The sequence below is a fragment of the Mauremys mutica genome, chromosome 3 (genome assembly GCF_020497125.1).
Source record: "Mauremys mutica isolate MM-2020 ecotype Southern chromosome 3, ASM2049712v1, whole genome shotgun sequence".
NCBI classification, from domain to species: domain Eukaryota; kingdom Metazoa; phylum Chordata; order Testudines; family Geoemydidae; genus Mauremys; species Mauremys mutica.
In genome coordinates, this window is record NC_059074.1 from 212,088,900 (window position 1) to 212,104,470 (window position 15,571).

The following is a 15,571-nucleotide window of genomic DNA, read 5'->3' on the forward strand; positions in this document are numbered from 1 at the left end:
GCTGATCCCAGGAGCCCAGCAGCTGGGGAAGCCCAGGAGCCAGCCGCGCTGGCCGTTGCTCAGTCAGCCCCAGGCACGGTCCCTGGAGCAGCAGTCTGGGACTAGTGGTGGTGGGGCCTGAGCCACCCCTTCCCCCCTGCATCAGCATTGCCCTGCTCTCTCTCTCCACTCCCCAGCAGTCTTCAGGAGCGTCCCCTCTCCCAGGCGGTGAGATTTAGTCCCAGGTATTTTCAGTAAAAGTCATGGAGGGGTCACGGGGCCCTGACTTTTTGTTTATTGCCCGTGACCTGTCCATGACTTTTACTAAAAATACCCATGACTAAAACAGCCTTAATCATGATCCTGTTTCTAACCTTAATGCATTTATTTAGAACACATGTTTTCAAAACCTCCATTATTCCATTTGATTCAGATGAGGGGCCAGATCCTCATAAATCAGTCTAGCTTCTGAAGCTCTGGTATAGTTGACTGTGGTTGCACAAGCACACATCTTATGTACTTCATTAACAAATGAATGACTGAGATCATTGCATTCTAAACGCATCTTTCCAGAGTCTCCTTAAAGTTATTTGTACAGGTAACGACTCTTTCCTTTGGTCAGGTGCTGATGAGATGACACAGTCACTGACCCAGGACAAGGAGCAAGAGTATGAGCCAGACGGACTCCCGGAGGTGGTCAGAAAAGGTCATTGTTACTTCTTTAGAGGAGAACGGTCCACACTGGGGAGAGTGTGCACGCGCACGCTTATCTAAATAATGGTGTTGTCATAGGTGTGACTTGGAAGCATTGTAAAAACTTGGACATCATTGGCCAAATTCAGCCCTCGTATAGGTTGCAAGAGAGGGATTCTAGGCCCAGCCATTGCCAATATAAAACACCTTTTTCTTCTGGTTGATAGGAAGGGGGGAAATGTTTGCTTAAACATTTTTAGCTAAATGTTTTTTCATTGAAATGTGCTGCATTGTCAAAGCCGAAATGTATTACGGAGATGTATTGATTCGGACAAAGTTTTTGCTGAGCAGGGAGGAAGGCCCCCAAATTGAAAGCCTGATGTTTTTTGATTCAATTTCATTTTATGAAAGCATTTGAAAGGCTTATGTTTTCATTCCAATCTAGAATGAAAACAAATTCTGAAACCTCGAAAGGGGTCGCAAAACAGAATTGTCTCCCTCTGGCCGGCTCTATGTAGAACAATAGAAGAGACATCGTTTTCAGATGGAAATGATTTTCCAGTTAACGGTGCCCCTTTAAAGGAAAAAGAGAACATTTGCTTGGGGAAAACTCTTTTTGCCATTTTAGTAGAGTTGCTGTTGCACAGATCCACACCCTTGCCTGAGTTCACCTATAAAATTCTAGGAACGCAAGATAGTCCTAATAATTCCCCCATTCTATTTTATTCAGTGAGTAAATGCCATTTTACTTTCTTAAATTATTACCAGTTGTCATCTCCATCTTGAATTGAGCAAGATCAGATTGATTGGAACAATAAAGTAATTTAATCAACTGTGGTTCATGGCTGTTGTTTATTTTTCAGGCTTTGCTGATATTCCTTCTGGGAAAACCAACCCCTGTGTTTTGCGCAGAACAGCGCTAAACCTAAAGACCAGTCCCCGTCTTGCTGCTCAAAGCCAAAATTTGTCACCATATGGCCAACATTTACAAAAAGGCAATTTTGTCAAGATCTCTAAACCGACAGGTGGTGGCAGCAAATCACCAAAGGTAACTGATCGTCAAAATGTATCTGAATGTGCAGGGCATGGGAAATCCACATAATGTATTTATCTCTCCAAGTGAGTTTGAAGATATGCCGTGTTATTCATACCTCCTTTTATCTGCCATGAATATAGTGAAGACAAGGTCATCAATGTAAATAAAATGAATAAAGCTTGGCACATAACAAAGATCTGGGCATAATGGTAAACTTAAAATTGTTGGTATGATCAAATCTGTGATCTCATGCCAAGTGCTCATTAACTTGGTAAATGGGAATGAGGTCAATCTTCCCACTTTAATGCTCATCCCAAATATTTGATTATTTCTTGAAAGGCCTGGATGCCTAGAGCAGGGGGGGGGTGCGCGTGCATATATGGATTACACGCAAAAGCACTCAAAAATTCGTATATGCTGGAATTAAGGCTCCTTGGCCCAATCTCCCTGCTCAGCCAGCCCCAGTTCTCTTAGACTCATAGACTTTAAGGTCAGAAGGGGCCATTATGATCATCTAACCTGACCACCTGCACAACGCAGGCCACAGAATGTCACCCACCCACTCCTGTAACAAACCCCTAACCTGTGTCTGAGTTACTGAAGTCCTCATATCGTGGTTTAAAGACCTGAGAGAATCCTCCAGCAAGTGACCCGTGCCCCATGCTGCAGAGGAAGGTGAAAAACCTCCAGGGCCTCTGCCAATCTGCCCTGGAGGAAAAATCCTTCCTGACCCCAAATATGGCGATCAGCTGAACCCTGAGCATGTGGGCCAGACTCACCAGCCAGACACCCAGGAAAGAATTCTCTGTAGTAACTCAGATCCCACCCCATCTAACATCCCATCACAGACCACTGGGCATATTTACCTGCTAATAATCAAAGGTCAATTGCCAAATTAATTGCCAAAATTAGGCTATCCCATCATACCGTTCCCTCCATAAACTTATCAAGCTTAGTCTTGAAGCCAGATATGTCTTTTGCCCCCGCTACTCCCCTTGGAAGGCTGTTCCAGAATTTCACTCCTCTAATGGTTAGAAACCTTCGTCTAATTTCAACTCTAAACGTCCTAGTGTCCAGTTTATATCCATTTGTTCTTGTGTCCACATTGGTACGAAGCTTAAATAATTCCTCTCCCTCACTGATATTTATCCTTCTGATATATTTATAAAGAGCAATCAGATCTCCCCTCAGCCTTCTTTTGATTAGGCTAAACAAGCTAAGCTCTTTGAGTCTCCTTACATAAGATAGGTTTTCCATTTCTTGGATCATCCTAGTAGCCCTTCTCTGTACCTGTTCTAGTTTGAATTCATCCTTCTTAAACATGGGAGACCAGAACTGCACAAAATATTCCAGATGAGATCTCACCAGTGCCTTGTATAACGGTACTAACCCTCCTTATCTTTACTGGAAATATCTCGCCTGATGCATCCTAAAACCGCATTAGCTTTTTTCATGGCCATATCACATTGGCGGCTCATAGTCATCTTGTGATCAACCAATACTCCAAGGTCCTTCTCCTCCTCTGTTACTTCCAAATGATGCGTCCCCAATTTGTAACCAAAATTCTTGTTCTTAATCCCTAAATGCATGACCTTGCACTTTTCACTGTTAAATTTCATCCTGTTACTATTACTCCAGTTTACAGGGTCATCCAGATCTTCCTGTGTGATATCCCGGTCCTTCTCTGTGTTAGCAATACCTCCCAGCTTTATTAGCACAGTCCCACTTTTTGTGCCAAGGTCAGTAATAAAAAGATTAAATAAGATTGGTCCCAAAACTGATCCCTGAGGAACTCCACTAGTAACCTCCTTCCAGCCTGACAGTTCACCTTTCAGTATGACCTGTTGTAGTCTCCCCTTTAACCAGTCCCTTATCCACCTTTCAATTTTCATCTTGATCCCCATCTTTTCCAATTTAACTAATAATTTCCCCTGTGGAACTGTATCAAGTGCCTTACTGAAATCGAGGTAAATTAGATCCACTGCCTTTCCTTTGTCTAAAAAATCTGTTACCTTCTCAAAGAAGGAGATCAGGTTGGTTTGGCACGATCTACCTTTTGTAAAACCATGTCGTATTTTGTCCCAATTACCACTGACCTCAATGTCCTTAACGACTTTCTCCTTCAAAAATTTTTCCAAGACCTTGCATACTACAGATGTCAAACTAACAGGCCTATAGTTACTTGGATCACGTTTTTTCCCTTTCTTAAAAATAGGAACTATGTTAGCAGTTCTCCAATTGTCCAGTAGAACCCGAGTTTACTGATTCATTAAAAATTCTTGCTAATGGGCTTGCAATTTCATGTGACAGTTCCTTTAATATTCTTGGGTGAAGATTATCTGGGCCCTCCAATTTAGTCCCATTAAGGTGTTTGAGTTTGGCTTCTACCTCGGATGTGGTAATATCTACCTCCATAGCCTCATTCCCATTTGTCATCCTACCATTATCCCTAAGCTCCTCATTAGCCTCATTAAAGACTGAGGCAAAGTATTTGTTTAGATATTGGGCCATGCCTAGATTATCCTTAACCTCCACTTCATCCTCAGTGTTTAGCGGTCCCACTTCTTCTGTCTTTGTTTTCTTCTTATTTATACGGCTATTGAACCTTTTACTAGTGGTTTTAATTCCCTTTGCAAGGTCCAACTCTACATGGCTTTTGGCCTTTGCCTTTCTAACGTTATTCCTACATGTTCTGACCTCAATAAGGTAGCTTTCCTTGCTGATCACTCCCGTCTTCCACTCCTTGTAGGCTTTCTGCTTTTTCTTAATCATCTCTCTGAGATGCTTGCTCATACAGCTTGGTCATCAACTCCTGCCTATGAATTTTTTCCCCTTTCTTGGGATGCAGGCTTCTGATAGTTTCTGCAACTTTGACTTGAAGTAATTCCAGGCCTCCTCCACCTTTAGATCCACAAGTTCTTCAGTCCAATCCACTTCCCTAATGAATTTCCTTCATTCTTTAAAGTTAGCCCTTTTGAAATAAAAAACCCTAGTCCCAGATCTATTTTTGTTTATCCTTCCATCTAGCTTGAACTGAGTTAGCTCACGATCACTCAAACCAAGGTTGTCCCCTACAACCATTTCTTCTATGAGGTTCTCACTACTCACCCAAACCAAGTCTAAAATGGCATTCCCTCTTGTTGGTTCTTCAACTACTTGATAAAGGAATCCATCAGCTATCATATCCAGAAAAATCTGAGCCCTACTATTATTACTAGCACTTGTCCTCCAGTCTATATCTGGGAAGTTAAAGTCTCCCATAATCACACAATTCCCATTAATGTTTACTTCATTAAAAACATGAAAGAGGTCTCTATCCATATCCAAATCAGATCCCGGCGGTCTCTAGCTAGCCCCAAGCACCTCAGGGGAGGTTCTAGTAGCTTTCTTTCCCATTGTGATTTTTGCCCACATAGACTCTGTCTTATCCATTCCATGACTTCTTATTTCTTTACAGTTAACCTCATCATTGCTATACAATGCTACTCCACCACCTTTGCCTTAATTTCTGTCTTTCCTAAACAGCACATAGCCTTCAATACCTGTACTCCAGTCATGACTACTATTCCACCATGTTTCTGTTATCCCTATAATATCCGGTTTCACTTCCTGCACCAGTAGCTCTACTTCCTCCATTTTGTTACCTAGGCTCCTCGCATTAGTGTACAAACATCTTAATTTTTGCCATTTGGCTTCACTGACATTCTTTACCCGGTTAGGCACAGACATTCTACTCCCAGTATCACCTATTAGACTGGTATCTACACTACCCTTCCTCCTTATTTCCATTCTCCGACCCATGGCTGTATCCTTTCTTTCTTTGTTTTCTTCCCTCTCAATGTTAAGAAGGGAGATTACCCTTTTATGGGAATTTTGGAGATTACCTGGACATCTCCCAACCATCTTCCCCAAATTCCTAGTTTAAAGCTCTCTTAATCAGTTGTGCCAGCCTCCATCCTAGAAGTCTATTTCCCTCCTTACTCAGGTGAAGTCCATCCCATGGGAACAGTCCTCTGTCCATGAATGCCTCCCAGTGGCCATACATCCCAAAGCCCTCCTCATAGCACCACTGCCTGAGCCATCTGTTGATCGCCATAATCTTTTCATACCTTTGTTGCCCTTCTCTAGGAACAGGCAGGATCCCACTGAAGATCACCTGAGCCTCAATTTCATTAAGCGTCTTGTTCATTTTCCAACTCTGCAAACCTGTTCCTGAGCTCTATTTCTCCTTCACTGGCCCGTCTTTTTCTCTGCCTGGTTCTCTTAGTCACGTGCTTCCACCATCCACTTTCCTCACCCAGCAGTCTCCCCTCAGAATTCTTTGGTCCTGCTTCCATCTGCAAGTCTGAGCTTTTCCCTTCAGCCTCCTCATGTCTTTGCTCCATCATCCGCTCGAAACCCCTTCTAAACTCGACCAGAGTTTCCACCTGCATCTCCAGTCCTCAGACCTTTTCTTCCATCAGCTCTATCAGTCGGCACGTCAGGCAGACAAAACTCTTTTCAGGTACCCCCTCCAGGATCATGTACATGCAGCAGCTTCCATATCCAGTCAGCCTCATTCTGTCTTTCACTGCTGCCTCTGTATGGGTCATAGCCTTCCCACCTAAAACCTGTAAGTCCAGGAAACACAAACTGAAGCAAACCACCACCACCTACAGCAAAACAAACCCCAACAGGCACCAGAACACCAGCAGAACACCACCCACTCCCTTCACTAGCCTGTCAATTCCTCTGCCTAAGGAGTAGGTAGTTGCTGTAAAGCATTCTGCATAGCGCTGTTGTATTTTCAGCGTGATAACTATAAACATTGAAGATTCTTGCTTTCAGCGTGTGTCTGCTAATTCATATTATTCAGTCGCTTGGAATGGGTCTTTCACTTCCTGCTGGTAATTAACAAGGTTCTCCCATACCACTAAAGCATGAGAATTTTTTTGTTTGTATTGCAGGTAGATGATACTCAGCAGTGCCAAACGGAAACAGCTATTGAACCTATGGAATCAAGATCTCCTCTTTGCATGAAGAAGCAACACACAGAAGCTGTTGCTAAGAACTCAAGGGAGAATCTCCACACACACCAAGGCAGATGTTCCTTGAGCACACAAAAACTACCTGATGAAAATGAACACGACAAAAACTGTATGGTACAGTAAACCTGAGTAGTATAAGTAGTATACCATGAAACAAACCCTGACCGCACCCCTTGACCCCTTAAACTCTGCCCCTTGACCCCTTAAACCCCACCCACCTGTCACCAGAAGTCCTGCTCCGTGGGGTATTACTCCCAGGGTCAAGATGCCACATGACCAGAAGCAAGGTGTGTCACGTGACCATCCTCTACCACTCAGGAAGGCTTTCAGCTGCTGGGGACCACCCCAAGAGGAGATTTGACCAATCAAGGCAAGTTCTGGGGTGGAGTGACCCATCTGGATGTGGGTCATGTGACCCCTCTAAGAACTCCGCCTACTTCCCTCTACCAATCAGGATGGGGTTCACCCTGATAGGACCTCCCTCAGAGGAGATTTGACCAATCAGAGTGAGTTCTGGGGTGGGGTGACCTGTTCGGAAGTGGGTCATGTGACCCCTCTAAGAACTCCTCCCAATGCCCTCTGCCAATCAGAGAGCAGCACCATTACCCCATAAGTCCCAGCTCCGGGCAGAGGAGGCCATCTCTTACCAAGGACACGTGTTTTAGAAATTGTGGAAAGGCTACTGAGAGGAAACGTGGACTCCTTTACCACCCCCATGAGAACTTCGGGCTTTGTTTTACCCCCGAGCACCTTTAGACCGTTGATGGATACCTTGGAATCCGACCCCGAAACCCTTATTAGGCACCCCGATGAGTGTGACGGCTTCTCATTATTCACCTTCCTAGAAGTGGAAAGTGCTCATGGCTTGGGGGAGTCACAGGCAGACAAGGTGAGCGGAAAAGAGGTCGCTCAGGTATGGGCGCCAACTTATATGGGCTCCTGGGGCTTTAGCCCCAGGAATATTCACAGTCAGGGGCTCTGCTCCAGCAATATTTGGAGCTAGGTTTCTCCCCTGCTCTGGGCAGCCAGGGAGCCAAGAGCCTTTAAAATCACAGCCGCGGCCGGGAGTCAGAGGACTCTGCACTGCCCGCTGCGACGGGGAACCCAGAGCCCTTTAAATCCCAGCCGCGGCCGGAAATCAGAGGGCACTGGGCTGCCAGCAGCCGCGGGGAGCCCAGAGCCCTTTAAATCCCATCCGAGGCCGGGAATCAGAGGGCACTGGGCTGCCTGCAACCGCGGGGAGCCCAGAGCCCTTTAAATCCCAGTCGGGGCCGGGAATCAGAGGGCTCTGGGCTGCCCGCTGCGGCGGGGAGCCCAGAGCCCTTTAAATCTTAGCCTCGGCCAGGAGTCAGAGGGCTCTGGGCTGCCCGCTGCGGCTGGGAGCCCAGAGCCCTTTAAATCTCAGCCGCGGCCAGGATTCAGAGGGCTCTGGGCTGCCAGCAGCCGCGGGGAGCCCAGAGCCCTTTAAATCCCAGCCGCGGCTGGGAATCAGAGGGCTTTGGGCTGCCAGCAGCCGCGGGGAGCCCAGAGCCCTTTAAATCCCAGCCGCGGCCGGGAATCAGAGGGCTCTGGGCTGCCTGCTGCGGTGGGGAGCCCAGAGCCCTTTAAATCCCAGCCGCAGCCGTGAATCAGAGGGCTCTGGGCTGCCTGCTGCGGCGGGGAGCCCAGAGCCCTTTAAATCCGAGCCGCGGCCGGGAATCAGAGGGCTGTGGGCTGCCCGCTGCGGCTGAGAGCCCAGAGCTCTTTAAATCTCAGCCACGGCCGGGAGTCAGAGGGCTGTGGGCTGCCCGCTGCGGCGGGGAGCTCAGAGCCCTTTAAATCCCAGCCGCGGACGGGAGTCAGAGGACTCTGCGCTGCCCGCTGCGGCTGAGAGCCCAGAGCCCTTTAAATCCCAGCCGAGGCCGGGAATCAGAGGGCACTGGGCTGCCTGCAACCGCGGGGAGCCCAGAGCCCTTTAAATCTCAGCCGCGGCCAGGATTCAGAGGGCTCTGGGCTGCCAGCAGCCGCGGGGAGCCCAGAGCCCTTTAAATCCCAGTCGTGGCCTGGAATCAGAGGGCTCTGGTCAGCCGGCAGCCGCGGGGAGCCCAAAGCCGTTGAAATCCCAGCCGCGGCCGGGAATCAGAGGGCTCTGGGCTGCCCGCTGCGGCGGGGAGCCCAGAGCCCTTTAAATCTTAGCCTCGGCCAGGAGTCAGAGGGCTCTGGGCTGCCAGCAGCCGCGGGGAGCCCAGAGCCCTTTAAATCTCAGCAGCGGCTGGGAATCAGAGGGCTTTGGGCTGCCAGCAGCCGCGGGGAGCCCAGAGCCCTTTAAATCCCAGCCGCGGCCGGGAATCAGAGGGCTCTGGGCTGCCTGCTGTGGTGGGGAGCCCAGAGCCCTTTAAATCCCAGCCGCGGCCGGGAATCAGAGGGCACAGGGCTGCCTGCATCCGCGTGGAGCCCAGAGCCCTTTAAATCTCAGCCGCGGCCGGGAGTCAGAGGGCTCTGGGCTGCCAGCAGCCGCGGGGAGCCCAGAGCCCTTTAAATCTCAGCAGCGGCTGGGAATCAGAGGGCTTTGGGCTGCCAGCAGCCGCGGGGAGCCCAGAGCCCTTTAAATCCCAGCCGCGGCCGGGAATTAGAGGGCTCTGGGCTGCCTGCTGCGGTGGGGAGCCCAGAGCCCTTTAAATCCCAGCCGCAGCCGTGAATCAGAGGGCTCTGGGCTGCCTGCTGCGGCGGGGAGCCCAGAGCCCTTTAAATCCGAGCCGCGGCCGGGAATCAGAGGGCTGTGGGCTGCCCGCTGCGGCTGAGAGCCCAGAGCTCTTTAAATCTCAGCCACGGCCGGGAGTCAGAGGGCTGTGGGCTGCCCGCTGCGGCGGGGAGCTCAGAGCCCTTTAAATCCCAGCCGCGGACGGGAGTCAGAGGACTCTGCGCTGCCCGCTGCGGCTGAGAGCCCAGAGCCCTTTAAATCCCAGCCGAGGCCGGGAATCAGAGGGCACTGGGCTGCCTGCAACCGCGGGGAGCCCAGAGCCCTTTAAATCTCAGCCGCGGCCAGGATTCAGAGGGCTCTGGGCTGCCAGCAGCCGCGGGGAGCCCAGAGCCCTTTAAATCCCAGTCGTGGCCTGGAATCAGAGGGCTCTGGTCAGCCGTCAGCCGCGGGGAGCCCAAAGCCGTTGAAATCCCAGCCGCAGCCGGGAGTCAGAGGGCTGTGGACTGCCTGCTGCAGCGGGGAGCCCAGAGCCCTTTAAATCCCAGCCGCGGCTGGGAATCAGAGGGCTCTGGGCTGCACACTGCGGCGGGGAACCCAGAGCCCTTTAAATCCCAGCCGCAACCGGGAATCAGAGGGCTCTGGGCTGCCCGTTGCGGTGGGAAGCCCAGAACCCTTTAAATCTCAGCCGCGGCTGGGAATCAGAGGGCTTTGGGCTGCCAGCAGCCGCGGGGAGCCCAGAGCCCTTTAAATCCCAGCCGCGGCGGGGAATCAGAGGGCTCTGGGCTGCCTGCTGCGGCGGGGAGCCCAGAGCCCTTTAAATCCCAGCCGCAGCCGGGAATCAGAGGGCTCTGGGCTGCCTGCTGCGGCGGGGAGCCCAGAGCCCTTTAAATCCGAGCCGCGGCCGGGAATCAGAGGGCTGTGGGCTGCCCGCTGCGGCTGAGAGCCCAGAGCCCTTTAAATCTCAGCCGCGGCCGGGAGTCAGAGGGCTGTGGGCTGCCTGCTGCGGCGGGGAGCCCAGAGCCCTTTAAATCCGAGCCGCGGCCGGGAATCAGAGGGCTGTGGGCTGCCCGCTGCGGCTGAGAGCCCAGAGCCCTTTAAATCTCAGCCGCGGCCGGGAGTCAGAGGGCTGTGGGCTGCCCGCTGCGGCGGGGAGCTCAGAGCCCTTTAAATCCCAGCCGCGGCCGGGAGTCAGAGGACTCTGCGCTGCCCGCTGCGGCTGAGAGCCCAGAGCCCTTTAAATCCCAGCCGAGGCCGGGAATCAGAGGGCACTGGGCTGCCAGCAGCCGCGGGGAGCCCAGAGCCCTTTAAATCCCAGTCGTGGCCTGGAATCAGAGGGCTCTGGTCAGCCGTCAGCCGCGGGGAGCCCAAAGCCGTTGAAATCCCAGCCGCGGCCGGGAATCAGAGGGCACAGGGCTGCCTGCAACCGCGGGGAGCCCAGAGCCCTTTAAATCTCAGCCGCGGCCAGGAGTCAGAGGGCTCTGGGCTGCTCGCTGCGGCTGGGAGCCCAGAGCCCTTTAAATCCCAGCTGCGGCCGGGAATCAGAGGGCTCTGGGCTGCCTGCAACCGCGGGGAGACCAGAGCTCTTTAAATCCCAGCCGCGGCCGGGAGTCAGAGGGCTCTGGTCAGCCGGCAGCCGCGGGGAGCCCAAAGCCCTTTAAATCCCAGCCGCGGCCGGGAATCAGAAGGCTCTGGGCTGCCCGCTGCGGCGGGGAGGCCAGAGCCCTTTAAATCTCAGTCAAGGCCGGGAGTCAGAGGGCTCTGGGCTGCCCGCTGCGGTGGGGAGCCCAGAGCCCTTTATTAAATCCCAGCCGCGGCCTGGAATCAGAGGGCTCTGGTCAGCCGGAAGCCGCGGGGAGCCCAAAGCCCTTTAAATCCCAGCCGCGGCTGGGAATCAGAGGGCTCTGGGCTGCCCACTGCGGCGGGGAACCCAGAGCCCTTTAAATCCCAGCCGCAACCGGGAATCAGAGGGCTCTGGGCTGCCCGTTGCGGTGGGAAGCCCAGAACCCTTTAAATCTCAGCCGCGGCCAGGAATCAGAGGGCTCTGGGCTGCCCGCTGCGGCAGGGAGCCCAGAGCCCTTAAAATCCCAGCCGCGGCCTGGAATCAGAGGGATCTGGTCAGCCGGCAGCCGCGGGGAGCCGAAAGCCCTTTAAATCCCAGCCGCGGCCGGGAATCAGAGGGCTCTGGGCTGCCTGCTGCGGCGGGGAGCCCAGAGCCCTTTAAATCCCAGCCGCGGCCGGGAATCAGAGGGCTCTGGGCTGCCTGCTGCGGCGGGGAGCCCAGAGCCCTTTAAATCTCAGCCGCGTCCGGGAGTCAGAGGGCTCTGGGCTGCCCGCTGTGGCAGGGAGTCCTGAGTCCTTTAAATCCCTGCCGTGGCCGGGAATCAGAGCCCTTTAAATCCCAGCCCCTGCCCGCTGATTGCCCCCTCCCCAGACCCGTGAACCAACTGCCCCCAGGACCTCCACCCCCTATCTAAGCACCACTGGTCCTTGTCCCCCGATTATCCCCTCTCGAGACCCCTGCCCCTATCTGCCCCTTGGGACCTCAGCCCCTATCTAAGCCTCCCTTCTCCTTGTCCCCAACTGCCCCCTCCTGAGACCCCACCCAACTTCCCCCCAGGACCCTCCTACCTGTCCCCTGATAAACCTCCTGGACTCCCATGCCTATCCAATTGCTGCCTGTCCCCTGACTGCCCCTCCGAACCTCTGCCCCATCCAACCCCCCCTGCTCCTTGTCCCTTGACTGCCCCCCGGAACACCCTACCTCTTCTCCAACCCCCAAACCGCTTACTGTGCCACTCAGACCACCGTGTCTGGCTCCGTGCAGCTCCAGACAGTTGCTGCCATGCTCCCCCATGGAGCCCACAGCCCTCTCCCACCCCCAGCACCTGCCTTCCAGATTTGAACACCTCAAAATTCAGGAGTGCTCAAGCTCGGTTTGGGCAGCTTTTACTTCATTTCTCCCAAATCAGTTTCCCCTGCAAGGTGCCAACTGAAGGTGTTGGAGAACACAGAGATCGGGTGGCCTCCTAATGCCTGGAAAAGAGACAAAGGCCGGAGGAGGGAGTGTCAGTGCCTGTGCGGACTTCTGGGAAGTGCACGGTGTGGAAGGGGATGCTGGGATGCTTTGGAACAACTCCATACAAGCCAGTCAGGACTCTGGGGGAGCCTCCTCTCTCGGAGCAGACTGTCTCCAGGGCAAGAAGCTTACACCTTCCTGGGTCTGACCTCGGAGCATTCAGCTTGCCCTTCCACGTCATGCGCTTTCCACAGCGAGTCTGCCCAGGCGGGTCCTGGGGCAACCAGAGGTCCCTGCACCCCAACTCCGCAGTCAGATGTGACTCTCAGCCAGACAGTAAAACAGAAGGTTTATTAGATGACGGGAACACAGTTTAAACAGAGCTTGTTGGTACAGAAAACAGAACCCCTCTGTCAGGTCCATCTTGGGGGGTGGGGAGCCCAGAACCAAGTTCTGGGTCTCTCCCCATTTCCCCAGCCAGTTCCAAACTGACACTCCCTCCTCTGGTCTCTGTGTCTCTCTTCCGGACAGGGAGGCCACCTGATCTCTTTGTCCCCAACACCTTCAGTTGGCATCTTGCAGGGGAAACTGAGGCACCCACACAGTATTCAGAGAAAATATTAAGAACATTCCCACTTCATCACAACAGGTGCAACAAAATATAATACTGTATATTGAAGTAGGCAAGTGCTGCTTCTGACTTTCCACTTTTAATTGACCCTTGTAATCTTGTGGCACTGACGCGTTGTAGCTTCATTTTATATCGGCTTACAGGGCGGGAGCGGGGGGGGCACCACCATTTTGGGCCCCACCAAAAATTATACAAACCTGCCGCCTATGCAATGAATGATTAAAAAGCGATGGTCAAGGATAGGGTGTAATGGGGCTAAGAACCAGGGATTGCATAAATTAAAAACAAGCAATGGGGTTCTTAGACTGTTCGTTTTCTGAAAATCTCTCAACAGCTTGACGATGCTGTGACAGTACCTCCCATAAGGCTTTTGACAGTACCTCCCATAAAGCTTTATGGAAATAATGCTTGGCATATGTAGCATAAACACATTCTATGTAACACATCTCCATAAAGGTTATGATCTGCTGAATGTATTAATCCTATTTGTATGCATGTATCATTTTTGTATTCAAAGTTATGAATGTTGGCTGTGTACTGGCTTGATTTCTAAATAACCTTAGTAGAGCATTTGGTCAGTTCCTGGGGAAAGGAATGTTGAAATTAAGTACCTAATCAAGAAACACTGAAAGGACAATGGATCTTGGAATGCTCCAATCCACAGAAGAAGTCTACTTGAGGAAGTTCAAGGTAGCATGTAAACAATGGATGCTCCCTGTAAAAACTGTGAGTCATGCATGGACATGTGACTTGCCCAAGTGACTCCAAAACTCCATCTTGGAGCTGGACTTGGCACAGGAGTGAGGAGGGGGTCTCCACCCACAAGAGAAAGTCTATTTAAACCCCTGGGAGAGCCCTCCATTTTGCCTTCAGCTGGCTAAAGAGAGAGCCCCCACCCTCACCCCAGGATACCTGAAAGAAATTGGAACAAAGGACAGTGGCTGCGGGGGTGTGAGTGATTGCTGGACCCAGGCTAAAAGGAGATTAGTCTGTCAAAGGGAGCATTTTGGAACTGGTGAGGATCTTATCCGTATTCAGTTTGATTAGATATAGATTTGCACATTTTCTTTTATTTTGCTTGGTGACTTTTACTACATGGATCCACTTCAATCCTACTTTCTGTCTTTAATAAAATCACTATTTACTTATTAATTAACTCAGATATGTATTAATACTTGGGGTAGCAAACAACTGTGCCTATGTCTCTATCAGTGTTATAGAGGGCGAACAATTGATGAGTTTACCCTGCATAAGCTTTATACAGGGTAAAAGCGATTTATTTGGGTTTAGACCCCATTGGGAGTTGGGCATCTGAGTTTAAAGACAGGAACACTTCTGTTAGCTGCTTTCAGGTAAACCTGCAGCTTTGGGGCAAGTAATTCAGACCCTGGGTCTGTGTTGGAGCAGACGGGAGTGTCTGGCTCAGCAAGACAGGGAGCTGGCAGGGAAAGCAGGGCTTGAAGTAGTTTGGGAACATCAGGTGGCAGCTCCCAGGAGATTTCTGTGATCCAGCCTGTCACAGTGGCGTAGTCAGCAGAATCTGTGCACATCTGATTGCTTTGAGGTACTGGTAGTGATTCTAAGTGAGTTTTGAGTGTGGTCGGTGGCTGGAGAACAGACCAAGTGGTTACTGGTTTGTTATTTTCTATTTGCTTATTTTGGGTAAGGGAAGTAGGGACAGAAAAGGAAGCAAAATAAGTAAGAGAGAAGATCTGAAGATGCTAAAACTGCACAGGGTGCAAATTGCCCAGAAAGGCTGAACACTGGGCACTGTGAAAGTCTCTGTTAACAAAGAATCCCCTGAGCTGAGTGCATCCCACTGTCCGTGAACTGCAGAGGGGATGTGGCCCAGAAGAAGAAAGCAGGAAAATGACTAGCCATGAAGCAGCTAACAAACTAGAGTTGGCTAGACTGGAAGCAAAAGAGAAAGAAAATGAACATAAAAGACTAATGGAGAGGGAGGAGGCTGCCCACGAGAGAGCTATGGAGGCAGAGACAGCAAGGGTGGAGGCAGAAGCAGCTTCCCACGAGAGAGCTATGGAGGCAGAGACAGCAAGGGTGAGGTAGAAAAAGCCAGGGAAGAGGCTGCCCACAAGAGAGCTATGCAGACCCAGAGAAAGGCCCAGAAGCATGAACTGGCTGTAACGGAGTCAAAGAGACAAAACCCTCCACCTGCTGGCTCCACTTCCCCAAAAATTCATAAATGGGATCAACTGTGTCCACAGTATGAGGAATCCAGCGATATCGCTGAATATTTCATCACCTTCAAGAGACTGGGCATCCTGCATGCCATCCCTGAAGATCAAAAGCTGACCACATTGATAGCAAAATGGACTGGTAGAGCTCTGGGCATAGTCAGTAAGATGCCTATTGGATCTGGTTTTGAAAGAGTTTCAGATTACACCTGAAACCTACAGGGTGAAATTCAGGAGTCTTAAGAGGGGATCTGGATTGAGTAATGTGGCTTATGCCAATGAAATGAGAGATTTGGTAGACAAGTGGGTGTGGG

General features: G+C 51.3%; 1 protein-coding gene across 3 annotated transcripts in view; it reads left to right on the forward strand.

Moving 5' to 3' along the window:
• LOC123366093 (centromere protein F-like) overlaps window positions 1-13,631 on the forward strand; it is a 28,284-nt gene extending 14,653 nt beyond the window's left edge. Inside the window, exons 7-10 of one of the 3 annotated variants that reach the window (XR_006577916.1) lie at window positions 602-685; window positions 1,536-1,720; window positions 6,655-7,624; window positions 13,580-13,631. Coding sequence is in view for 1 of the 3 variants with exons in the window: in XM_045009204.1 (XP_044865139.1) it covers window positions 602-685; window positions 1,536-1,720; window positions 6,655-6,858 (473 nt within the window). In the remaining 2 variants the exon portion in view is untranslated. Of the gene's footprint in view, window positions 1-601; window positions 686-1,535; window positions 1,721-6,654; window positions 7,760-13,396 lie in introns of those variants that run through there. The other 2 variants (XR_006577915.1, XM_045009204.1) reach the window with 2 other exon arrangements.
• The last annotated feature ends 1,940 nt before the right edge of the window (window positions 13,632-15,571 follow it).